General features: G+C 42.4%; 1 protein-coding gene across 1 annotated transcript in view; it reads right to left on the bottom strand.

The window, feature by feature from the left end:
- The window catches only part of RORA (RAR related orphan receptor A), a 714,208-nt gene extending 690,406 nt beyond the window's left edge, over window positions 1–23,802 (bottom strand). Inside the window, exon 1 of the mRNA XM_063089778.1 lies at window positions 23,573–23,802. Within this exon, the coding sequence (XP_062945848.1) occupies window positions 23,573–23,738 (166 nt within the window). The 5' untranslated portion in view covers window positions 23,739–23,802. The remainder of the gene's footprint in view (window positions 1–23,572) is intronic.
- Window positions 23,803–27,008: the final 3,206 nt, after the last annotated feature.

Below are 27,008 nucleotides of genomic sequence, written 5' to 3'. Positions count from 1 at the left end.
AAGGAGTGTGTTAAGGATCCCTGGGAAACACAAGGATAACTCCATGACATTCCTGTCCTCAAAAAATCTCACAACTTAGAGACTCCTACATAAACAATCCTAGTAATGATCAACCATGATATTACTGTAATATAGACCCAAATAGACGCTGACCTTCCCTCCCCCGCCCCCACTCCCAAACAAAAAGACAGACATATTTTCCCTGACTAGTTTCTTCCTGATGGAGAGAAGAAACATTTCCTCTTTTTAAAGCTGTGGAGGAAAAGGATAAGAATGTTACTAGGCCTGGATGTGGTTTGCTTGTGCTCGGGAAGGCCAGGCGGCACACGGCCCAGGCAGCCTCTCTGCCCATAGCTACCAGATCTCAGGCTCCACACAGGGGAGGTTCTGACATTTACTCAAGAATGTCCTGGCTTATCTTTCTCTACAACAATCTTTCCACATGGATTCAACCAAGATAAAGCTTTCCCAGGACCCAAGAGACAGGGTGTGATGCTCTAAACATCACTTCCGCCACTGGGAATAGTAAACAATCTAACTACTAAATTCCAAAAGATATTACTGATACTGTTTAAAATTAGCATGCTAAATAAAATTGAGGCAAGCTGCTGGCTTTCATTGGCCTAGTCCTATTATGCAGTTGGAGGAATGTGTGTGTGTGTGTGTGTGTGTGTGTGTACATCAGTATATATGTGTGCACACATATACACACATGGATATATACACACACATACATGCACACACGCGTGCACACGTACACACACAAATACCACTCGTTGGGCCCAAGCGTTCTGAAATTTAGAATAGAAGATGGCTACAAAACACATCTACCATATGAGATGAGAAAGGCAAATGGAGCAGCCTTTCTCCTTCATCCTGCCTGACACACTAGCCAAGGATGGATTCCAGGAAATCAGATGGACCTGGGAGCAGCTGCAGATAGAAACAAACTGCAGATTAACCACATTTCCAGAGCTAAGCTCTAAACTGGAGAATCATTTCAGGACCATACAATACTGAGTTGTTATTCTCCATTAGCTAGGAGCTTAGAAAACTGAAATGCATGTCCCGTCTTCACTCACAACACAAAAGGAACAGCACACATCGACACATTAGAGTTGGCCTGTCTACGGCTTCTCTTGAAAGAAGTCAACAGCCTAAAGACTGAACTCAGTCCTCTTCTCTCTCATTCTGTCCACCTCTTCTTTACAATTATATTTGGCAGGCTTTGTGATTTCCAGCTGAAAAGTAAAGCATGAAACTATTTCCCTCTGTGGGTTTGTTGTTGTTCATGATAATTGATGACTTCCAGAGAAAAATGCTGAAAGGGAAAGGGACATTACGAAGTCAGATTAACAGCCAGTACCCTCAACTCTTGCTTCCAAGTACCTCATCACCCAATGTGTAAAACAAATGCAAAACAGCAAGCAGGCTGACATTGGGAAGGCTTTGGAGTCAAAGCCTTTCTCGAATGGGGAAAACTCACATTCATATTAATCATATATCACAGAAAAGTATCTACAACTAGTGCTTTCGCATTTACTGATAGTTATCACATAACTATTTAATCACATTTCAATGACCCGGCCAGCTCAGTCCACATCCTTGGAAGATTTTAGGTACTTTAAAACACAAAACTTGGGCCGGCCTGTGGCTCACTTGGGAGAGTGTGGTGCTGATAACACCAAGGCCACAGGTTCGGATCCATATATAGGGATGGCCGGTTAGCTCACTTGGGAGAGCGTGGTGCTGACAACACCAAGTCAAGGGTTAAGATCCCCTTACTGGTCATCTTTTTAAAAAAAATAAAAAATAAAACACAAAACTCTAGCATCTTCTGCAAGGGAAGCCCTAAGAAAAAGACCTTGCATTTCTCTGAGAGAAACCTGTTCTTTCCCAGTATGGAGCAGGCTACAGTGAGAGTAAGTACTCAACAGGATGGAAAAGAAAGAAAGAAAATGATGAATAGATAGACAAAATATTGTATATTTTTAGAGTGGAATATTGTGCAGCAATAAAAAGAACCAAGGTAATGATATATATATATATATATATATATATATATATATATATATAACAACATAGATTAACCCCAAAACAGTACACCAAGCAAAAGAAGTCTGTTTGAATGTCCTCTCCAAAACTCATGTTGTAACTTAATCCCCAATGTGGCAGTACTGAGAGGTAGGGCCTTGAAGAGGTGACTGGATCATGCCCTGATAAATGGATTAATCCATGTATGCATTAATGGATTAATGGATCATCATGGGAGTGGAACTAGTAGCTTTATAAGAAGAGGAAGGGAGACCTGAGCTAACATGTGAACATACTCTTACCCTCTCAGCATGTCATGCCCTGGGCTGCCCTGGGACTCTGCAGAGAGTCCCCACCAGGAAGAAGGCCCACATCAGATACACACTCTCAAACTTGGACTTCCCGGCCTCCAAAACTGTAAGAAAGAAATTTTGTTTCTTTATAAATCACCCAGTTTCAGGTCTTATGTTATAAGCAACAGAAAACTAAGACAAAGCCTGACACAGAAGATCACATATTATATAATTCTATCTCAATGAAATGTCCAGAAAAGGCAAATCTATACAGAGAAAAAGTAGATTAATGGCTGTCTCAGACTGGGGGTAGGAAGGGAGGGTGGACAGCACATTGGCAGGAGGGATCTTTTTGGGGTGATGGGAATGTTCAACTATATTGTACACTCCCATAAATTTACTAAAAATTATTAAATTGTACAATTAAGATGGGTGAATTTAATGGAATATAAATTATGCCTCAATAATAATTTCTTTTTTAGAAAGAAATAAAGAAAGAAAAGAAAGAATAAAGCAAGCATATTCTTTGCTGGTTCCTTAAAAAAGTTGGATCTTAGTCACGGGGTTATAAAATGTCAGAGCTGGCGGGAAGTGGTAACTCCACGCATCCCTGCATGGTGGAGAAGGTGAGGTGTCTGGGGTGAAGCCATTTGCTCAAAGCCACGTACATAATTAATGGTCGAGCTGGGATCAGACCCCAGGCGTCCTGATTACTTGTCCAGTGTACTCTTCACAGTTTGTCCTCATTATTTTGCTCCATGTAAACACCCAGGGCATTAACCATACAGATAATAAAATACATTCACAAACAGATGTGCCTGAATCAAAGATTAATATGTTTTTGGAGTATATACCATACTGAAATTAACCCATGATTTAGTTACTCTCTGCTTGCATTAGTGCTTGTAAATTTTATTTTCTTGTCTTCTCAGTATTTGTTTTTAGGTGAAATCTATGGCTGTTTATGAGCTTTAGATTGAAGTTTCTTTCTTCGCCCTTAATATTCATAGATGAGTTTTTAAAAAGCTGAATCAATTCTAAAAGTCTCACTGCTTCAGTACATCCAACAGCAAACATCCTAATTCAGACCTACCCACCGGGGCTTGTGGCTCATAGAAATGTAAAATAGATCTTTATTTGCCACAAAATTAAAATGTGATCCATTTATGTAGAATATGAAGGAAACTGCTGTTGAATTAAAAAAAAACATGCACACTAATTTAAAACAATGATATCACAGCCTTAATTATCTTGGGTTTTACTACTATAGATTTTAAGCAGTACAGGAATATGCTGAGAGGCAGCCGCACCTAAGATAAAATATACACAGAAAAACATGACTCTGTTTAAACCAACAAATGATCAAGCTAAGATTTTTTAACAACTTTTTGGAAGCAAACTGACTGCCCCGAAAATTACTCATATGCTTTAAGCATCAACTGGTGTTAGGTACTGAATATCTGTGTCCCCCTCAAAATGTATATGGTAAAGCCCTAACCCCCAATAGGGTGGTATTAGAAGGTGGGGCCTTTGTCGGGTGATTAGGTTTAGTTGAGGTCATGAGGGTGGGGTCCACATGATGGGATTAGTGCACTTATAAGAAGAGGAAGAGACACTAGAGCTTCCTATCTGCCATATGAGGATACAGCAGCTGTCTGCAAGCCAGGAAGAGGACCCCCACCAAGTACCAAGTCTGCCATGACCTGAGTCTGGACTTCCCAGGCTCTGGAACCGTGAGAAAATAAATGTTTGCTGTTTAAGCCACCCAGACTTTTGTGTTTTGTTATAGCAGCCCACACTGACTAATACAACCAAACACTTAATTTGCAGTTATGCAGCCCTCTATATAATTCATTACAATTATCAAGGTTAAGTGGTTACACAACATGCCTTTCTCAGGAACTTGATCAGGGATTAGTTATTCATGTGCATTAAAGTATATGAGAAAATATTTAGCCTTCCTAAATCTGCATTTTGCAAAGGGCTATTCTTGCAGTGACTTACTTATACATTTATAGTCTATCTCCCAATGCTCTTGCCTTGGCATAAAGTGAAAATTAAAATAGAACTGCATATTTAGCTCAACTTCCCTGCCACAGAACCAGTCCCTAACTTTCTAAAATGTACTTTAGCTTTAAAATGATGCCTATCTCTAGACTGATTCACTTTTTAGTTGTCTGTGTATACAGGGGCCAGTTGGACAGATACTCCCATAATGCTAGGGGTTCCTCCAAGAGGCAGGTGTCTCCTCCTCTAGAAACACAGGGGAAAATATGTGGTTAACAAGGAACATCAGAGAATGGCCGACCAATACGTGTGGAAGCTTAGAACTTAAATATACTGATGACCTCACACTTGAGAAGGCTCCAAACAGCCCCTAGGGAACAGAACTTTTCAGCCAGTCTGTCTTTCTCTGACAAAGCCCAGCATTCTTTCCCTGTTCCACCTAAATCACCCAGCTGATATCTAAAGAGGGAAGAAAAATTCCAAAATTAAAGGCAGTTCTTGTGGGCAATGAGGCCTGTCTGACCCCTTACCTAGATGATTGTTGGGTAGGGAATAAAGATTCCATTTCAAATTACAGAGGTTAACCCCATACCTATTATAACAGAATAAAGTAAAATAAAATAACCCCAAACTGCACAACCTTTAGATTACCAAATCTTACATGTGCCCTAATTTTCCTAAAGGACTCAGTTTACCTAATTTGTGGAAGCATAAAAGGCAGAAAGAGGAATGACAAAAGTATGTCAAGATGGGTCAAGGCTATGAATACCCTTTTCTTAAAAAAAAAAGGGAAAAAATACATATATTCTTTTATATCTGTATACATTTATATAAATATATATTGCTTTATATATATACACATATTTATATATATAAATAAATATATTGAAAGCTTGAGCAATAAAGAGTAAAAGTTTCCCCCAAAATTGCACCCCCTAAGACAACTAGACTTATGGTCATAAATGTCTTCTCCAACCCATTTCCTTCAGGATCCTTATAGATCCTCAGTGTTTTGCAAGCTGACAAAGGACCCTTTAAAACTTAATCTAACCTAGCCTTCCTTACCAAGAAGACTCCTTCACCCTTAGCCTTCACTGGCTCTTGGGATGGCGGCCAGTGAGAGATATCAAGCTGGAGAACTCCCCACGGTAGTTCTCAGGTAACCAGCTGGTTCGATTTCACCTTGTGTGGGTTTAGCTTTGCCTAGCTAGGCAAAGGAGGCACTTGGCCTGGGTTTAGAATGATTTCTGTTTAGGTTTCTTCAGGGCTCAATTATAAACAGCCCAAATAAAGGCTTTGCTGTCCTGAAGGGCACCTTTCAAGAGAAACAAAAATAGGACGCTCACTTAACAAAAGGGGACTGTTTGGCCACCAATGTCCCGAACAGAGTCTGAGTGTATAACTGGAAGAGCTTTCCACAAAGTTAAAAAGACAGAGAAGAAAACAACAGCAATAAAAGAATCATCACAGGATCACCCACTCCAAACCTTCCTTCCCCTTAGAAGTGCCAACAGATAAAATATAAACCTCTTTGAAGAAAACTCCAGCCGCAGCTCAGCTTTCGGGTTTTAGAAGACACTGGCATCCCAAGGCCTCCCCACTGTCAGATCAAACACTCACAAAGTATTTGCCTGATATTTGCCCGGTTTACCCCACACCATAAAAAACAGGCTTTCATTTTAATCTACTTACCACACTGTGGGTAAAGGCCTCTAATTTCACAGCACAGAGATAACACAAATAATTCATATGACACATTAGTGGAATATCGACAGGGAAAACATTTAGTCGGAGCTCACTGAAAACAATAGGAAGCTCAGCTACTGCCTCAGAAGGCAAAGAGATGGCTCTTCCAACAGGGCAAAGCCCCCTCTTGGCACGCTACTGGAGTGAAGATAAGGTCAGCCTATTAGTATCCGAGTTGTTTTAAGTCAACAGCTCTCTGTAATTACACAACACTTCTCTAGTCTCTCTGTGGGCTGCAGCATTTATCAACTTCCTTCCAGGACTTCCAGAGGCTACTGCATATGTGAAAGTCCCTTGAAAACAGTAAGTGCCATCAACCCCACTATAATCATAACCAACATCATCATCTGCCTTGCCAGCAAACACTTATGCATTGCTTTTTCTCTTCCTGGTCAACTTAAAAAAAAATCTTCCATTTAGTTTCTCATGGCTAGACCCATTCTTTGAAGACCGCACACCCTTTCTCAAGACCCCCTTTCAACTTTCTCTCCCACAAAGCCTTTCTCCCAGGGCAAGGGGGAGACCTCTCCACAGCTACTATTCATTCTGTTTCTCCAATGTTTGAGGTTCTGCCAAGTGTGAGGCAGATTCCCCTTAGAGACAGGATAAATCAATGCCTGGCTGTGTAGAAAGCTTAAAAAAGAAAAAAAAGAAAAAAAAAAAAAAAGAGGGGGAAGGGCTGCAACTCTTCAGTCATCAATTAGGCATGTTGGGAAGGAGATCGCCACCAAAGCAGACACAACTCCAATGCAACCCCAGGCAGCAAAGTGTGTTAGAAACTGGCTCTGGATTTACAAACATTCTTGACTTTTTATGCTTTAAGTAGATGTAGGATCTCCAGGTTTCAATACGGTTTTTTGACACACTTTTCTCCATCACTGCAGTTGGACCTTCAATTTCTCAACCACATTCAGTTGGACCTTAGACTTATTTTCTACTGATATAACTTCAAGATCCATGAACATGACCTCACAGTTGTAAAAATTCACCTTCCAACACCCTGTCAAAAATTCTGCTCAGAGCTATGGCTCCATGTCTCCAGCTTAGTCCTCCTGAGCACCAGGCACTTGTTAAAATTTTTTCCCTAATTCCACACATAACATACTACCACATGTTCCTTGCCAGACCCACTTTTCCATCTCCCATTAGAAACTTCCCTGGCACTTCCAGCTCATCTCCTCCCATCCCAAACTGAATCCATGCCTTCTCCTCTCTGCATATCCCACCCCATCAAACTGTCCCAGCCAATAGTTCTACTCCAAACTATAGGACTGACTCCTATCATACCCTCCATCATGGACCTCCATTTCTACCTGCTGGGAAATTATACCTCAGAGTCCGACCCCCACCCCTGACCCAAGTCCCAGCCTGCATATCTCCAGAATTATCACAGAGGTCTTCTAACACAGCTCCTTCTCTGCACTGTCAGTTCTCCACCTCTACCCCAAACATAAGGTACTTATAAGGTACTTATACTTAAGTACCTTACCAAAAAGAAATCCAGTATTTCTCACTTGCTCAAAATTTTGCTATAGGAAAAAGATACCTAGCCTGGCCCCTGTCTACTTTCTCCAACCTCATCTCCTAGTCCTTGCCAGCATGCTCAGGCCAAGCTACACCTCCTTCAGGTTAAATGAGTGTGCCATGAACTTTCACCTCATGTGCCTCAGCCTGGAACACCCTTTCACTTTTTGCTTAGAGGATCTCCTCATCTTTCCAAAACCTAGTTAAATGTAACCACCTCAGTGAGCTTTCCCTGACTCCTCTTGAAGTGTTTTCTCCCTCTTCTGCGTATATTTTGTAAGTATCTCTATTGTAGCACTCTACACATTTCTTGAATTAGTGTCTTTCCTGCCCATCAATTCCCTGAATTCAACTTTGTAACTTCATTAACCAACGTGGGACCTGGCACATAGTAAGTGTTCAATAAATAATGCATTAATTGCAAGGAGGCGATATATTACACCACATTTAAACATCTGAAGCTTTCGAAGAATATCAGATTTTCTTGCCTCATTCCAGTTTTCTGTCTGCTGGCTTGTCTTTCATATATTGATTCTAAAGTACACGTCACTGGTATCCTGAGGGCATTCATTGAATGTTCAAGTGAAAGGCAGAGAGATATAGGACAGAACACTGCAGACAATCTACAGCCCTGCCCTCAAGGAACTGAGCCAGTGAGAAGATAAACACAGCCTAAGCAGCAAAATGTGAATTCATTGAGGATTATAACTGAGAGATAAAGCCAGAGTGTGTTTGCTACTAAGAAAATAATAATAGAAAAGACCAATTAATAAAAGCATGTTGTCAAAAGCCGTGGTAATTTTCATTATAACATTTTATTAGGCACAATATGATATTGATATTTTTTCAGTGAGATTTGCAATGAAACTTCTCCACTAAATATATTCTTAATCCAGATGCCAGACATTGATGCTGTCTACTCTCCCCCGAAATCCTTGTGGAGTCTAAAATCAACATTGTTGATTAAAGGGAAAGGGAGTGCATAGTTGTTTATGAAGCAAATTTGATTTCAATATTTTTGTCTTCAGAGTAAGCATGACACATATGAAAGTTAAATGTGTTCTAAACTACATAAACTCTCAACTCTTTGGACAAGGTCGTTCTGAGGTTCCAGATTACCAGGTGATGGTGTTGGAAATGCCACAGAAGTGAAATCCTGGAGTGAGGGCAGGTGAGAGATGGGACCTAACAGAAAATCTCTTCTGGATGCCATTGCAGCAGAACTTGAAAAGAAGGGCCTTGGAGGCAGCAATCCAGAGTGGATAAGGACCAGGTAAGTTTTCAGGACCTGCTGGAGATATCATCCTAACTATTGGGAGCTCATGGACAATTACTGCCAAATTACCCTTGAAGCCAGTCCTCCTTGGGGTGAAGGGATAAAGTCACTGGAACCCCATCAAAGTGTAATACTTTCTTGGGCTTCTTAATTTACATGCCCCGCTGGGAACAGCCACATTGGATGCTGCCTTCGCGGATCCTTTTTCTGTTCTTAGGGTTGGGTTATGACTCAAGGCATTGAAATATGCCTGTGTCTTTCTGCTGTGGAAGTTGTATGACCAGTGTCTTTCACTGGGAGACAAATAAAATAAAATGACCATAATTCCTGGGCCCTTAATATTTCTCCCCAAACTTGAGAAATATCAATTAATAGAGGTTCTCAGGAGTGGTAATGAGGATGAAGAAGTTGAAACAAATACACAAAGTCTTGTTTTCAAATCCTGGCCTTAATATTATTTTTGACTTGACCTGCTATAATTGATGTCCATCTCTATTTAGGTTAGTCAACTCATTAGAAAGCAACACAAGCCAAGTATTTTTATGCCAGAGTCATATATCTTCATCCTGATCTGCGTGACTGGCACAATATGTATGTTTGTGTGTGTGTGTCTGTGTGTGTGTGTGTATATATACATTTATAGAAATAAAAATTCACTTTCCCACTGAACCAATGGTTTATTTTCATTCACTGACTATTCAATATCATAGGATTGGAGCTTTCCTTCTTTGCTAGAGTCTCTTTCTTACGGACCAGCTACTCTGTCTCTCTGTGTGTATCACTATCACAATACAAATGGGACAAAATAGATATTTAATGATATAATTCACTTTACAATGGCACTATTATTATAGCATCACTCTATCTTCATTATACTGCATATTAGAATCAGCTTCCAACATGTTTGAGTGAAGAAATAAAACAACCTAATCACAGTGTCAATTAATTCTGTAAAAATCATGTAGTATATCAAAACTAAAACATTTTCACAGCATCCCAGGAAGATAGGATTCCACTCTTGGTTCACTTCCTCTCACTTGCTAGGTCTCTATCCCTTCTATACTTTGACCTACCCTAGCCCAATTACAAGCCAAAACCAATAAAAGATCTTTAGCAGGTTTAATTGATTCTCTAAGACAGGATATTATAATCCATCAGCACCTTGTGCTAACAATATTTTCCTGGGTTTACCCAATGCCATTGTGATACCAGTAAGTACTCTTTCTCACACTGCTCTCTCATCAGCTCAAACACTGTAACAGCAGAGCAATTTCAAACAGGTTGTTAGTCTCTGAGAGTATTGCTTGCAAAGTGCATGTAAATTATTAGATTACATTACAAGTGAAAGACTCAGCAGTGGGTCACCATAGTGGAGCATTAATGCAGAACAAGTTGAATGGAACCCTTGCAGACAAGCTTCTCCAATGTGATTTTCTGGCAGGGAGGAAAAAGTGAGTAAAGGGGAAGGGAGGCTGAAAAATGATGGATTGCCGAGAAATGAGGCGTGAGAGAGGACCAGAGAACGGTGGGAGGGAGCTACCCCAGCCTCAGTGGCTGGAGGGGGCAGCCAGTGGGCGCTGCAGAAATAGTTGGCAGGGGTGGGGAATGGTGAACAGCCAGATGTGGGCCCACCTGTGGCTCACTTGAAGGTATGGGAGGTAACGTCAGTGATGTCCAACAAGTGTCTGATGGGGTTGAGCTTAAGTGATTTGTCCTCACTTGGCAGGATCCAGCCTATGGTAGCTGATATAAGGAACAGGGCACAATCCAGTCCCAGAAAGAGAATGGCAGAGAAAGCAAAGTCTTTGGGATCTCCACAGATGTCCTGATGCTCTTGCTTGTGTCACAGAGCAGCTGATCAGAACCAAGGAGGAATGCTCCAGGCAAAGGGAACTGACAAACTGAGCAAGATCCAGGGGAGAGGTGGCAGGGGGTCCCAGTTCCCCTGTGTGTGCCCCACCACCACCACCATCACTGGAGCTACAGTGACTGTATGCCAGGCCTTGCCAGGCGCTTCCTGGGCATCACCACACATGATCCTCCCAACCACCCAGGGAGGCCAGCCTTATCGTCATCCCCGGTTTTCAGGTGAGGAAACAGACTGCACGGTTAATGAACTTACCAAAGGTCACACAGCTAGCCTCACAGGCCTGCCTCACTCCCAGAAGTCTTGTAACAAGCACGTACACATGCTCTCTCTCCCAACATGTCCAGGCTTGGTCTGAATCACTCAACGCTGGAGCATGCCTAAACATGCCATTGAGGAGATAAGTGGATCCGAGAGACAGAAGTGGGACAAATGTGGGTGGCTGGGTCCAAACCCAAGGCCCAGTTGGAAGTATAAGCAATAGGAGAGGTACCTGCAGAGTTGGGAAGTGCTAAGCTTGTCTACTGAGAAAGCACACAGCTCCGCAAGGCCATGTGCGAGAGAATATCTGCACAGTTACCAAGCACCTACTTTATGCAAGGCACTGTGCAGGGGTGCAAACATAAACTGTGGCCCCGGTCTTCTTGGGGTACTAGGCTCATACCCAGGAAATAACATGGTAAGGCAGTGTAAAAGGAAGCTGGAAAACGAAGAGGTTACATGTTTGTTGAATGAGCATGTCCTATATGACTGATTACTATAAAAGACAAGGGTCTTAGGAATTTTAGGAGGGAGAGAGTACATCTTATCTGGAGCTAAAATGATGGTAGAATTTCATTAAGAAAAGTGAGAAAGAGAGACGGAGACACAGGACGGGGATTGGGGGAGGGGGAGCAAATGGTGAAGGCACATACAGACATAGAGGTAAAAAAAGGCCAAGTTCCAAACACATTTAGAAGAGAACCATCTGAAGTGTCTGGTTCAAGGTGACCCAGAGAGTGGTCTACATTGAGATATGCCACCAGTAGAATGTAAGATCCAGGAAGGCAGGGATCTACTCTCTCTTGTCTGTTGCTTTAAGCCCAGACCCTAGCACAGTGCCTGGCACATAGAAAGTGCTCAGTACATATTTGTTGAATGAAAGAATGCCACCCTTGGGCTCTTACACAGTGACATCAACTCCAAGCAAAGGGGGATCCTAGAATGCATATTCTAAGCTAGTCTAGGCAGATGCATATCTAAATGTAATAGGATATTAATGAGTATATGCTAAAAGTGGCATAAAGATACTGCATGATTATAAATAATAAGTACTTATATTACTTTTCCTCCCTGAAATCATAATGAGAAGCACCTGGAGTTCAACATCAGTTACTTTGGAAACACTCCTTCCCTTCCTCTCACTACCAGGCCATGTTCCCCATGGTCTACCTTATGCCCAAGGCAAGATTTCTCAAATTTTAAGGAGCAGCCCATAAACAGATCATGAAATCAATTTGGTGGCTCGTGACCTCTATTTTAAATAATAGAGCATTTCTCTTTCTGTGCCTGACTTGTTTCACTTAATATAATTCTCTCAAGGTCCATCCATGTTGTTGCAAATGGCAGTATTGCATACCACATGTTCTCACTTATTGGAGGGAGCTAAAAATTAATATATAAATTCACACACACACATACACACACACACACACAAACCGGGGGGGGGGGGGGAAGAAGATATAACAACCACAATTATTTGAAGTTGATACAACAAGCAAACAGAAAGGACATTCTTGGGGGGGAGGGGGGGAGGGAGAAGGGAGGGAGGTTTTGGTGATGGGGAGCAATAATCAGCTACAATGTATATCGACAAAATAAAATTTAAAAAAATAAAATAAAATAAAAAATAAAAAAAATAAAAAATAACAAAAAAAAATGAAATGTAAATTAAATGTCATATGACTAAGAATAAAAACTACTAATTTTGAAAAAAAAATAATAATAAAAAATAAATAAATAAATAAATAAATAAATAATAGAGCAAATAGAACAGTGTGTCGAAAGTAAAGAATAAATATTATCTGTGAAAAGTTTATTTGTGCATGTATGTATATGTGTGTGTGCGTGTGGTGTGTGTATGTACTAGCTTACGTTATATGCTTTTCTCACTGCGGATCACAGTATAAATGTTTCAAAGATGTCACTCTAGAGGGGCGAGAAGTTCCAATATTAGAATACTCCTTTTAATATTCAAGCTGAATGATCCCTGGCTGAATAAGATTGTCAAAGGTATTGTTCCTTGGGCCAGTAAACTTGGTGCATCCTGAAACATCAAGAAACTCTGCGTAAAATGCTAAGTCCAGAATTAGTACCTTCAAAGCATCCCCAGATTCACAACACACAATCTTTTTTTTGGAAAAAAATTTATTTTTTTCTTATTACAAAAGTAATACATTCACAATGCAAGAAATTCAGAAAATACAGATAAGCACAAAGAAAAAGAAACTCACAGATAATCTCACCATCCACAGATGACTGCTTTATCATTTCGTCATTTTGGTATATGTGGATCTGAGTTAATTTGCTGATATGATTATATTTCATATATATACACACACTATAATTATGTACAAAAATGATATCATTCTGTGCACATTGCAGTGAAAGCTGTTACTTTTCACTTAGCAACAGATCATAAACACTCTTCTGTTATGAACTACTTTTTCTACTGCAACATGATTTGTAATGGCTATGTAGTATTCCATTCACAGACTTGCTCTTGAGCATCCATATATAAGGCACAGCCTAAAGCCCTGTTTTGAGGAAAGCAGCCGCCGTGGAGACACCCACGCTCACTGTGCCCTTGGCTGGGTCTGGCTCCAGTAAGCACCGAGTACAAGATGCTCAACTCCATCTCCTGTATTTTACTTTTCACTAAGTCAGAACCTGAAACTCAGGCACTGTTTTTCACTATGCTTTAGAATGGCTTTACTGACAGAGCCACAAGCTCACTAGCAAATTTTTAATTAATAATAAAAGTGCCCAGTGGGATTAAAAAAATAAATACAATTACTGACAATGTTCAACTATTGATGCATAGCCAAAATAATTTGCACTCGCTTTCATACATGTCCACTACCAAATGCTAGATTAACTTGTGTACATATCTTAATATCCTCAGGTGGTTTTCCTACAGGGCAGGAACTTGGCCTTGTACATTAGTGGAACTTTTGAGGATTCTGGCAGAGCACACAAGTGGAAGGAATGTCATACAAGGAAGTAGAAGACCTGGGTTCTAGTCACAGCCCCACTACTTACCAAGAACATGATCTTAGACACATTACGAGACCTCTATGAGCATCAGTTTAATGGGAGGCTGATCTAGATGATTCATAGGGCCCTTTGTGACTCTAACCCACTTTAGTCTAATAAAATATGAACAGTGGTAGCATTGTGAATGAGCGTCACATACCCAAACTCAAGAGTAAAAATTGAGCTTAAGAATGTTCAAGAGCCCTTCCATTCAGTGCAGCATCAGTCCTCCTGCTGATCCTCTGTGGGGCCTCAAAGAAAGCTGCAGAACCTCACTGATCTTCGACTGTCACCCTTCCCACTGGGAAATTTTACAACTTCCATGCTAACAGCCTGGTCTGTAGAAATTCCCCGGGCTCCCACATTTTGCATACATGTGTTCATCCAAAGTGGGTGACAGGTACCAGAAATTATAAAACACAACTCTGGCAATTTCACACTTGTCATCATCAGTCAACTAATAAGATGACTAAAAGAGGAATTATTTTTTATAGTCAAATTATTTCATCTGCCTTTGCTTTCCCAATGCTTCATTACCTGGACAATTGAGAGTTATAGGCAGTTCACCCTCCTAGTTTCCCTGTCCTTTCAGATATAATATCCCTGTCACTAATGTTCCTGGGAGTACATGCTGTATTGTATTGTCACAGGGCCTTTTCATCATCTGCTGGTTTTATAACTGGAAAGTGAAAATGAAAAGCAATGCTGTTTATTTAAGAGGTTTCAGACTTGCTGAATATACGCGTGTTTCCTCTGTGATTGGATGCTGAAAGTCCATTTTTTCTACACAGGCACTCCTCCCAAGACTGGCATCGATCATATGGCATGACATAAGCCTCTCTGCTTCTGGAAAGACAGAATCACATCTGGTTGCCTTTTCTCCATCTTTGCCCATTTCTTCAGGTTTCTTTAAAACTAATTGGAAGAGTCAATAAACACGCCCGCCAATTCCCTTAACACACTAGGAAGCAGATCAACGTGCCCTTCAGACCTGCTCTTGTTCTGATTTTCCAAGTATTCCCTTACCTGCCTTTGTCAATTGGTATTCTCGACAAGTTCGTCATAACTTCTCAAAGTGTCAACTTTTCCTCTTTCATTGCCCTTGTTAAAGATAATTTAAAATTAGAAAGTCACATTCCCAGCCGTTTCAGAGTCAATGCTAATTTCATTTTCTTCTGCATAGAAGTCTCTTTTCCCTCTAGAAACTTCCTTCCTTCATCCACAGCCCCCACTCCCCAGCCCCAAACAGGCATCCCTAATCTCTGTATGCACGATTCCATTCCTCTATTTCACCATTCTTATCTTTCCCCCCAAATACTTCACCCAGTGAAGCACATTTTAGCTTGTGGTTCTCCTTCCTTCACTCCACTTCGGAGAGAAATGTCTGGGTCTAGAGATTGTAAAGTCACCTTCAGGAAAGAAGCATACAGTTGGCTGTCAATTAATAAGGATAAGACAGAAATAATTACATTATGTGCAGCTTGGCTTCTCAGTACATACATTTACGTTTTGGGGATCAAGAGGATTTCTCTGCACAACCTAAAATTCATATTTATTCCTTTTGTTTGGTTATAACTAATTCTGTACCTAAAAGCACAGAAGGTAATAGTGTGGAATACTTAAAACAGTGATTACCATACCTTATTATAAACTCAAACATTGGTCCCTCATTTTTCCCCCATTCTGTTTCACCTCCGTTCTTTGCAACCTGCCTGTTTATCTCTGGTAGCATTCTTTCTAAAAATGGATCTACCTTACAACCCAGTTATCCCACTCCTGGGTATATACCCAAAGGAAATGAAATCAATATATCAAAAAGACACCTGCACTCCCATGTTCATTGCAGCACTACTCACGATAGCCAAGAGATGGGATCAACCTAAATGCACATCGATGGATGAACGGATAAGAAGAAACTGTGGTTTATTTTCATGATGGAATACTATTCAGCTATTAAAAAAATAAATAAAATCCTATCATTTGTGGCAACATGGATGGAACTGAAAATCACCATCTAAGTCAGGCACAAAAAGACAAATACTGCATGATACCTCTCATGTGGAATCTAAAAAAAAATGTTTCTCATAGAAGCAGAGAGAAGAATAATAGTTACAGAGGCCTGGAGAGGAGGGGCATGGGGAAGAGGAGAAGTGGTGGACTAATGGGTACAAAACCATGCTATCTACCCTAAGTGAATCATTGTGCAGTATATGCACATAATAAAACAACACACTGTACCCCACAAATATGTACAAGTAAATGTTAACATAAAAAATAAAATAAAATGAGTCAAATGATTTTATGTTCTATAATTTAGTCCTACATCTAGTTCAACATATAGATTTTAAGCCTATTTTCCCCCATTAAGACCAGACCCAAACATCACCACTCTTGCCACGTGTACAATTCCATCAAGTTTCAGAGTGTCATTTATACACAATTTTATTTCTTCTTACTTCTTTCACACACGCCTACCACTTACGTACAGCAACTTCACTACATTCATATTTTATAAACTTCATCAGTATTCAGCCAAATCCTCCCCCGAAGTAAGCTAGGTATTTTTAACAGTGCACTGCCTCTTTCGCTGGCTTGAGGATCCCATACTAAGTGGCACCCTTCCTAACACCCAGACAAGTTCATCTATTATGGTCTATGCATGGATGTAGAAACTTCCTAATTGTTTTCAAAAAACTTTAAGATAGTTCATAATCAAAACACAAATGCCCAATAACATCATTAAGAGGATTCAAGGCTGGGAGATTATAAATCCTCTACAGTATAATGTTTCCTACTAATTTCCAACCTCTGATAGAGTTTCAGGGAAACCTCTGGTATAGAAACTCTACCTGGGACAGCCTGGAATCCTCCAGCACCTTCAAGGGGGTCGGAGACCTGTACTCTCAGTTGCCAGTGAGCACTGCACAGGGCTCTCCAGCTCGCCACCAGGGCCCCAGTTCTGTGGAGAAGACAAGCACCAGAAAACCACATTGCCAAACCACTGTTAATATGCGATAGCATGTAATGTGATAAGACAGTTTGTAATAATGACATGTCAGTTAAGGACATAAAAATCTATTAGGAAGAAAAATTGTCCTTCCACCAACACAAGGGAATTGTTACCTGTAATGCCTTTTAGGACTAGCATGCAAGAGCTGGAGCAAACAACCAGCCTGCCTACACCATGCGCTGTGGTGCATTTATTCCTCATTGCACCCCATTCCCCTCTTCTATGGATTTCTTTAGACAATCTCCTTGGTGTCTCTACTGCAAAAGCAAAAAATAAAAAATGAAAGAATAACAATAATAATAATAATTGGGCTGTCACAAAAGAACACCAAGACTCCCAAGCTGAATTTCCAACACTACGACATCAAAGATATCACAAGACAACTAACTGCATAGTATCATTAAGTCAAGTGGGACATCCTGAGAAAGTCAGCGTCTGACGATGTGGTTCCAGGCATGCTTTCCACATTGGTCCAGAGAACAAAGGCCTAAGCTTGGAAAGAGAGTTTCCTTTTGGGGAATCTAAATGTTCTTTATTGACTTTCTTGAGTCTTCCCTCTAATCCTAGAGTTTCAGGATATATAAGCCCTCTACCAAAGATACCCCTTCAACATACCTAAGGAAGAGGCAAAATTAACTAGAGTTTCTATCTAACATTACATAGAGGAAAACTAACATTTTATTATTGTAATACAGTAAATACATAACTTATTTATAGATGCAACAGCCTTTCTAAATATTCAAGAATGATTTTACATCCTCTATTACTCTAGAGAAAGAATTAAGAAGACTCTAGACTCTGGGTGAAATTTTCCTGTAAAGTAAAAACCTCAATTAACCAGAATCAACTAATTGAATTTCTACTTTGCTACACGTAACTTAGAGAACAAGTGAGGCAAATAACAAAACATACTGATATGGAGGATTTAACAAAAGTAAAAAGAAAACAATTCCCAAGATGGGATCAAGACAGATTTAGTCCAATCTCTGACACTGTCTCCATTTACAGTTCTGTAACGTACAATCAGAACTCATACTCAGCACAGTGACCCTGTGGCACCATAAGATTCTCAAGCCCCAAAGAAAGATTCAATTACATTCTCAATGTTCTTTCCAGGGTAAGAAAGGGGACCAGCACATTTAAAAAACATATTCAGTAAGGAAAAGAGAAAAAATACTTTGGGTTAATCTACTGTTAGAAAAACCAATTTATCACTTGGTATCCTTAAAGAAAAATCATGGTTTACTGTATATAAATGAACACTCAAACACCTATTTTCTGGGGTTTGTTTTTTGGTTTTTTTTTTAAGCATTAATTAAAAAATGATACAATGTTATTTTTTTACCTACAGCCTAAAAAGATGTGTGAAAAATTTAACAGCTCACTTCTAAACCAACACTTCCTATTATGAATTAGATACCCCCTCCCCCCCAAACACAAAATATTAAAAAATGATAAAAGGGAGAATAAGAGAAAAAGAGAGAGAAAGAGAGAAAATGCTCCTAAATTCTGAGCAAGGAGACAATCTTCATATTCAGAAAGGTATTCCACATTCTAGGTTAGTGTTCACTTCAACACCTGAAGGCCTTTCAAAAAAGACTCTCTCCTTACTCTGGAAGAATTTATCACTAATCTGGGATGAATGGGTCAGGAAACTGCATGAGGAAGTAGATTGTGTCTATCTCAAAGTCCTTGCACATTGGCTAATGGAAGACAAAGAGGGTGAACGGCAGGATGTGTCATACTAGCAGAGCTACATTTTCTCTCTCTATATATATTTGTTTGCACATGAGGCAGTCGCTCTTTCTCCAGACACCTGAAAGGTAGTTACGTTTTTTGCTTCCACAGACACAGAAGTACATATGTAAGCTAAGAAGCACAAATCATCAAGTAAACTAGGAAGATGGAGGGGAAAGGAAGACTAAGCTCAGAAAAAGTGGCTTATGCTTTACAGGACCATACCACACAAACAGAATTTTCAATAACATCCAACTCAGTCTGTCCTTCCAAAAATCACACAAGTTCCTAAATGCAAAAATGGGAGAATCTAGAGAAAAACCTGCCTCTTAACTCAGAAGTGGCAAGAGTATGGTCCAAGAAAAAGAACCTATACATTTGTCTCACAGTCCAAAGGTTAGCTTCGGACATCGGTCAGTTTGCTTCCAAAAGTGATTCAGCTGTCACCAAAAATCCTCAGAACATTTTCATCCAGAGGCACAACTATTTCAATTATAATATGCTCATACTTCCCTGCATCCCACTTTAGGAGTCCAGTGTAGAACCAGGAATGTGTGCTATGTCCCTTACCTCTGCTGCCTTGAAAAAGCTGAAGGGTCTCTTCACTAGGGGGCTTCAGTACAGTCTCCATACTTCAGTTTCAGAAATAGAGACATTTCCTAACGGCCAGGGCTCCTCATAATGCCAGTAGGTTTTGGAAAATTCCAGCAGGTGATTAACATAAAAAGAGTCTGCTATAAATGTTTTCAGCCACTCAAGACTTGAATTGTAGATTAATAATTCAATTCTTTTTAAGAAATAAGGGGTAAGCAACAGAAAAAGTTATCATAACTATCATCAAATGCATTTTCTAAAATTATTCTATTACATTTTTAAAGGATATAATTATAAATGTTTTTATGAGCAATTTACTGGAAAATTAAAGTCCGTTAGTTTAAAAAATAATTATTTCATCCCTTTGGCAAAGGATTTTCTCTCAGCCAGTAGCTCTTTCAAACTATGGGGCATCATTTGTGGAGAGCCGGTCCATGCAAGAAAAGTTGAGCTGGGAATCAATCTCTGGAAAGGGCACTAAATTGCTAGGAAGAGTACCTACTAGAAAATGAATCAACCAAGGCTGAAGGGGATATGGGAGGTGAGGCATTTTCAAAGTCAAAGACTCATGTGGTTCTAGAAGTCCTCAGGGCTGCAAAATAAACTACAGGCCCTGTTAACTGATTTTAAATCAATCTAAGCTGAACTTCCAGGGGGGTCGATCTCAACCCAACCGAGCTTTTCAGTGTTAATCCCATCTTTTGGTTTCGATTTTTCCCTTAGGTCGGCCTGCCGTAAAAGCCTTCAACCTTCAGCACTGGTGTTCCAAACCAATCGTGTGGTACACAGCCCTGTGAGGATAACTTTAGTGAAGTAAAATATGTAAGCTTCTGGCATGCATATAATAACGAGATTCTGGAAAAGGGTTTTTTTAACAACAGTTATGTCACAACGCTCATGGCTCCCTGAAGTCCCTGAAAGCCTTGTTAAATTAAAGATTCGCTGTGGGTTTTTTCCGCTTCACTCTTACTTCCCATGTTGCCTCTTGCCTTTCTTTTTTTCTTTCATTGTGCTGTAAAGATGAGACCGAATGACACCAGACATCATTAATACCACCTAGAAAACGGAAGTTCCATTAAAACTGCTAACATTCCCTGCACAGTTTTAAGGATAGGAGGAGGTCATCTTTCAGATTATAAAGTTACACATCTGATTTTGGACACTCAGGCACTGAAGGTACACAGTCCATTCACACTTGGATTCCCCAAGGTAGGAATTGGGCAACAGCCTCAGGTCTACCAAGGTAACAGCTCATGAGGTCACCTCAATGTCATGAGACTCCAGACCACAATTTCTGTGGACTTCAAATGTTGACTGGCTGGAAGCTAACCCTGCTACCCCTTTGGAAAGCATCTCCCAAATCAGAAAGCTTCCATTTCACCCAATGCCAAGAACTCCACTCAACATTCCTTGAGGTTGAAAATGCTAATTATAAGGTGATGATGTTTGCTTTTTGTTTCCAGTCGTGTGCCTTTATGTTTTAAGTATTTAAAAGGCATAATCACCTAGTGTGTAGGTTAATTTCTTTCCGATATTGTAATTTATGCAACATTAATACTGGATGCCAGCTCCAATTTTCTTACTGCTTACACTCTGAGAGCCGACTTGCATATTCTGCCAACTCCATTACATCATCTGAAAACCCAAACATTTCCCATTTTCAAATCACTCTCAAGTACCAGGCATTCTCTCTTTTTCTACCTAGCTCCCACACACAAAAAATTGGTACCCCTGAGGAACAGACACTATATCTGAGGTTAAAGTCTGCAAATGCACATAATTTCTGAAAGCTATTACTACTGCTGTGTTAGCTAAAGGATGCCTCCATCTCTGACCTTCCTTTTTCCATTCAGACTGTTATATAACCTAGTGCCTGCGTGCAGGATGTGAGTTGAGTGTTTGGGCCTTACCTCCCCCCTCCCATTAAATCTCCTAACAGGGAAGGACAAGGGTTGGTTCAAAGAATGAAAGGGGGGTGGGGTGGCTCTCTAGGGGGGAAGGGGATATGGGTCAGCAGGTCAACTGTGCAAGATGCATCCCACTCCTACTTTGCCCCTCTTTCCTTTTTTGCTGAGCCTAGGGGGCTGGTGGTACTGAATGCCCCAGCGTTACATAATTTGCAAGAACAGCAATTTACGGATCTGCTAGTCGGTTCTGCAGCCTGCCACCCTGATCTCTTGCAAGAACACCTTCTGGCAAGAATGACACCTGAAGATGCTAATCACACAAGGGGGGGGGGGGAGAAGGGTTATGGGGAGGGTGGCAGCACAAACCAGATATTGCAACTTCCTATATACTATGCCCCCTCTTCCAAAAAAAAAAAAAAAAAAGGCCTCAGAAACACATGAAGGGGATTTTCTCCAGTGTTTCTGATTAACCCTGTTACATAACCCGCTCGCATTCCAAATCCACCGTCTCAGGCTCTAAATATACTCTTTGCAGCCAAAAGCTCTCTGCACACAAACTCACCGAGCTAGCGGCAGGTCCGGGCCCCCAGCCCTCAGCCCCCTCCCTTTGGTCCAGGCCCTTGCCACCCACCTCCCGCTCAAACCGCAGTTCGGCGCGGTCACTCCTCGGAAATCGCCTTTAATTAAATGTTTTTCGCGTGTGTCATCCTGATGGCTTATACTGTACTCGAATTCCGTGAATGGGAAAGCGCCCGGACAGGGGGTGTGGCTAAGGGGGGGTACACTGTAAAACAGCCAGCACATGATCAGCCATATTCCTACCTCCAACTACAACATCGAGAGGAAGGGAGCGGCTCCCGCGGCCCCCATTCACCTCTCCCAACCCTCCGTAATCGCCGCCAGAACCGAGTGGCAAGAGGAGGGGGCGCGCTGGGCCGGTGCCCAAGCCCAGGCTGGAGAGATCCTCTCTGTCCCCAGCCCAGGGCTGTTCGCGCGAGCCCGCTTCCTCCGGAGTGACAGGCGTGATTTATACATTATTTACAACAGTAATTAAAGCTGTAGTCTCCTCCTGTTCTTTGCAAACTCCAGGCGCATTCAAATAAATAATCCCCCACCCCCCGAGAAAAACCCACATCAGGTTCCGACACCTTTAAGAAAAAAAGAGTAGGCTTTCCTCAACAGCATACTTTAGGAAAAAGCAAAGAGGGGTCAACGGAGCCGCCCCCCGCCACACACAAACACACACGCACACACTCCAGACACCAAAATGAAGTGTAAAAATCGTCCGGGAAGGGGGAAACATCGCTCGCACTATCCAACCAGCATCCAACTTGCACTGACCATCCCAGGTTCTTGCACAAACACTTGGAACCTCAGGGAGGGAAGGACTCCCGGGGCAGAAATAAGTTTGGGTGCCTTTCGAGCTCTCCTTTTCTGCTTGTTTGCTTTTGTAGACTCTCCCTCCGAATGCGCGTGGAGCGCCCCACAGGACCGCCGCCCTCGGCGCGCTGGAGCGCACACGCCCCCCGCCAGCCCGGGCGCCGGGCTCCGAACCCCCGCTCTGCAAACTTGCGCATCTCCCCTCGCCGCACCCGCAAGACAACTTGGCGAGGCCCTCGCACGCCCGCACCCCAATTCCTCCGGGCCTTCCTCCAAATCCCAAACCCACCGCCGTGCTCCAGACAAGGTGCCCACGTCGCCCCCAGACCCCAGAGCGTCCCCTCTCCACCCCAGGGGAATCCCAGATCGCTCATTCCTCCCCTCCCCCCAGCTCTACGGGGGACCGAAAACATACCCCCGACTCGGGCAGCCGGGGCGAAACTGTCAAGAAGAGAAAAGGTAAAGGGGGAGGAGGGTGGCCATAAACAGATTTTTTTTTCTTCTTAAAAGGACACTGCCGCTTTAAAAGTTTCTTTCCCGGGCCCCCACTCCCCGGTTCTCCGTATTTTGGGGGAGCGTATTTAATTTGGGCAAGGCAGCTTTCCTCCCGTCTTTGCAGAAAAATCAAAGCCGGGGGGTGGGGGGTGAGCCCGCCGGCTGTCAACCCTCCCGCCGCCTCCCCGCCCCCCTCTCCTCCCGCAAGCCGAGAACGGGCTGCAAAAGTTTGCAACATTTCTGGGGGGCGGAGGGGGGAGGGGAAGGGGGTGCTCCGGGCTCGGGGCGCCGCTGCAGGCTCGCGCGCGGCCGCCGGACCCCGCGCCCCGGGCGCCCACTCCCGGCCGCCCCCCGCTCCGCGCCCGGGCTCCCGCCGCCCCCTCCCCAGCCCCTCGACCAGCCTCCTACCTCTGCTGGTGCTGGAATAGCTCTGTCTGCGCACCGGGGCGGACGGCTCGCTCTTGCGGGCGGATTCCTGGTTCAGCGGGGTCTCCCTGGAGCCGGTGGCCGCGTCCGCGCCGCTGCTGCCCGGCTCGCTGGCGGCGGGGTCGGGGGCTGCCGGAGCTGACTCCATGTTTTTTCCCAATGTAGAGATCGCTGGAGATGGCGAGCTCCGAGACTCCCTCTATCTTCTGTTTTCAGAGCAACTCTATGGTACCAAAAAAAAAAAAAAAAAAAAAAAAAGGCAGAAGGAGACCGGCGAGAGCAGGAGGGAGAGCAGGCGGCGGCGGCGGCGGCGGGCGAGGGCGCGCGGAGTGTGTCCGGGTGGACGTGCGTGTGCGCCCGAGAGGGGATGGGAGGCGGGTCTGGCCACAGGCAGCGCTAGCGAGAGCTTCTCCAGTCGGCCCCCACACCCACATTCCCCACCCTCCAGACCCCAGACCGAGAGCCACAGACTGGCTGCCAATTTGGGGAGGTGGGGAAAAGACGGGGGGAGGAGGGCAGAGCTTCCCGCGCCCGGTCCTCCCCTCTTCCCAGCCCAGGGGCAGAAATTAAAATCGGCGAGATGATTCTGTGCCTACTTCTGAGACTCACGGGAACAGAACTCGTCCCCATCCGCAGCCAGCCTGGGAAGAGACAAATCCGATTATCCACGTTGGGGAATCGCAGGTAGCTCCCTGCCAGCCCTGCCCAGGGCTGAGGACAAACTAAAAAGGAATTAGAACTGGGTTGGCACCTCAAGGAAGGCAGAGGGTGGGAGGCCGTGGCACTTTTTACTTTGGGATGGGATGGCCAGTGGGTTTCCAATATTGGTTAGATACGTCTGTGTGTATAAAAGATTTTGTGAATTGCCTGTTTCTAGTGCGGTTCAAAGAAGTCGCTTTCAGCTCCTTTGCTGTTTCCTCCGCGAAGAATCCAGAAACCATTTGTCAGGGCTCTTTCTACTGAAGAAAACTTTGGCCTGTTTGGTAGATGACTACCTAAGCTGGGTGAAATATGCCACACTACATATGGTTCATGCGTGGCTGCTAATTGTCAATTCCCACTGGTACTTGTGCTATTAAACGTACAGTCTCATCCATAACAGACAGATATACTGCAGAGGCATTTATAATGTCTGGATGATAAATTCAGATAATTAGCAATTCCTAATAAGTCGCATCATTACAGGCATTATTCTACACCCTCCTGCCACTGAAACACACCCATGCCCTAGTAGGTGCTTCATGAAATCCAAGGAAAGTGGAGAATTGCAGTAGTTACCTTGATCCCATACTCCAGTATGAGGGAACAATACAAATTAGATGGATGGAAGCTTTCAAATGTTACTAGCCTGATTTCTCCGCCTCAGTACTCAATACTCAATCCACTCAAGACACACATGAAATCAGTCCATTGTAAACATGTACCCCCACCTTCCTTTCAGAAGGATCGAAATTTTTGACAATAAAAAAATGTTATTATATACCAGAAGATGGCATAAATATGTGTATTTAAGGGAGTGGGGTGGGAGAGGAATTTAAGGAACATCTTGCTTTTGCTAACTTCCTGGTTTGGAAAAAATGCTTTAAAAAAAATAATAAGGGGAGGAGAACCTAGTTAGATATAGCTTAAGAGGAACAACCATATGCCAAAGTTCACACATGGTTTGTGTTACTGTTACTGATCTCGGTCTGATTTCCGATATACAATGCTCTTTGCCATGGTCTGTGTGTTAATCAGTAAAACTGTGGTCCACTCTTCGGGGTGATATAAATGAGATGTGGACAGTTCTGATACCTTAATCCGGTCTCTGCAAGGATCCCTAGCTTTAGCCTGTCTGCTGACACCCACAGACAATGCCGTGATTGTCTCCTTCATCCCAAATCAGATGTGTGGGTTTCCCCATATATCAAAGCACAGATTTCCAGAGCAGCCTTCACACCATTTACCGCTGTTTAGCCTGTTAATAATGTTCTTGATGCAATTGACCTAGCTTGTCACAATTGACTTCTGTAAGTAAACAAATATATCAAAGTGCACAATTTAATAAACAACATTCTCTGGAACAGTGAGCATCTCAAAATACATTCACTACCTCATCTTTATTTTACAGTATTTTTAAAAAATACTTTTCGTATTAAATTTCACCAATAATCCTATTTGGGATGCAAGTGGCTTTAAAAGTATTGCCGGCTTCCTTTTAGTTATTACCAGCAACTTGTTAACATTTTTTGGTTAAGTCGATTCCCCTGGGCCTTCAGTTTTCTTTCCTATTCTCCTTTAACTAAGGTGGTTATTTGGTCACCGTGAAAAGACCTTCCAGAAAATGGCCCTAGGGACCTTAATCAATTAAAATGGACTCTATATTCCCTTCAGCAAGTGATCCCAGCTCCAAAAAGCCATTTCTGCTAACTCTCTAAGACAATTACTGCTTCTGCAATTTAAAACAATTGGGAACTCAAGTGCTTTCCCCAAGGGAAAAATAAAAGTGAGTTAGATACATTCCTTGACTGTCAATCATTGTTACTAAAGTGTAAATTACCTGGATTGGGGAAGGATTTGAAACCTGAAAAGCACAGTGATTAGGTTTATGTTTCTTTCCTTCCCTCATGCACCTTTCCAGATTACTAATTAAGGCTTTCTAATTTTCCAAATATTTGGAGAGATGTGAACCTTCCTTAGACTCTGCTCATTGACAAAGGGCAACAGTGTTTGCTTAAAAATGGTTATTTTCCTTTGCACTACTGAGTTCCCTCACAGACAATGGCTTAGAAAAGCTATACTTTGCAGAAGAGATATGCCTAAGTGCAGTTTTTTGCAACTCCTCTTTTTCTCCCCAATCCCACGAGGACCCTCCCTACCTCCTTGCCAATCCCAAACTTTCTTCTTATGATAATACTATTCTTCTCCTACTCTAAGGTAATTACTGGAACCTCGGAGTTAGCTTTGACTCCTCTATCTTGCTCCTGTCTGCTCTCCACATTTTTATGTACTTGCCAAGTTCTATAAATTCTATCTCTGTGACATCTGCCCCTCTTTTCTGCAACCATCCGTCTAGTTCCAGACAGTACTGCTTCCCTAAACCATTACAGTAACCTCCCAAATAACTGGCCTTCCCTCTTATAACCACTCTAATCCATTCCTCATAGCACTTCCGAGTTAATTGCCCAAACTACAACTCTCATTTCCCACCATGTCACTCCCCTGCTTGTAAGACTTTAATGGGTCCCATTGCCTATCCAATTAACTATTAACTAGTCAACATGGTATTCAAGGTTCTACTTCACTTATCCCTACACGCCTACACCAAGGATGGCAAGTTGATCTCATCTCATGGAAGAACTCCTGAGGTTGGTTGGAAAGGTGTGGGCTGTGATTGATTAATGCTGTCTCCCATGCGTGGAAGATAGGGAGTGTGACA

Source organism: Cynocephalus volans, chromosome 3 (genome assembly GCF_027409185.1).
Source record: "Cynocephalus volans isolate mCynVol1 chromosome 3, mCynVol1.pri, whole genome shotgun sequence".
Lineage (NCBI taxonomy): Eukaryota > Metazoa > Chordata > Mammalia > Dermoptera > Cynocephalidae > Cynocephalus > Cynocephalus volans.
Note: the sequence above shows the minus strand (reverse complement) of the source record. Positions and strands in the feature narration are given on the sequence as shown.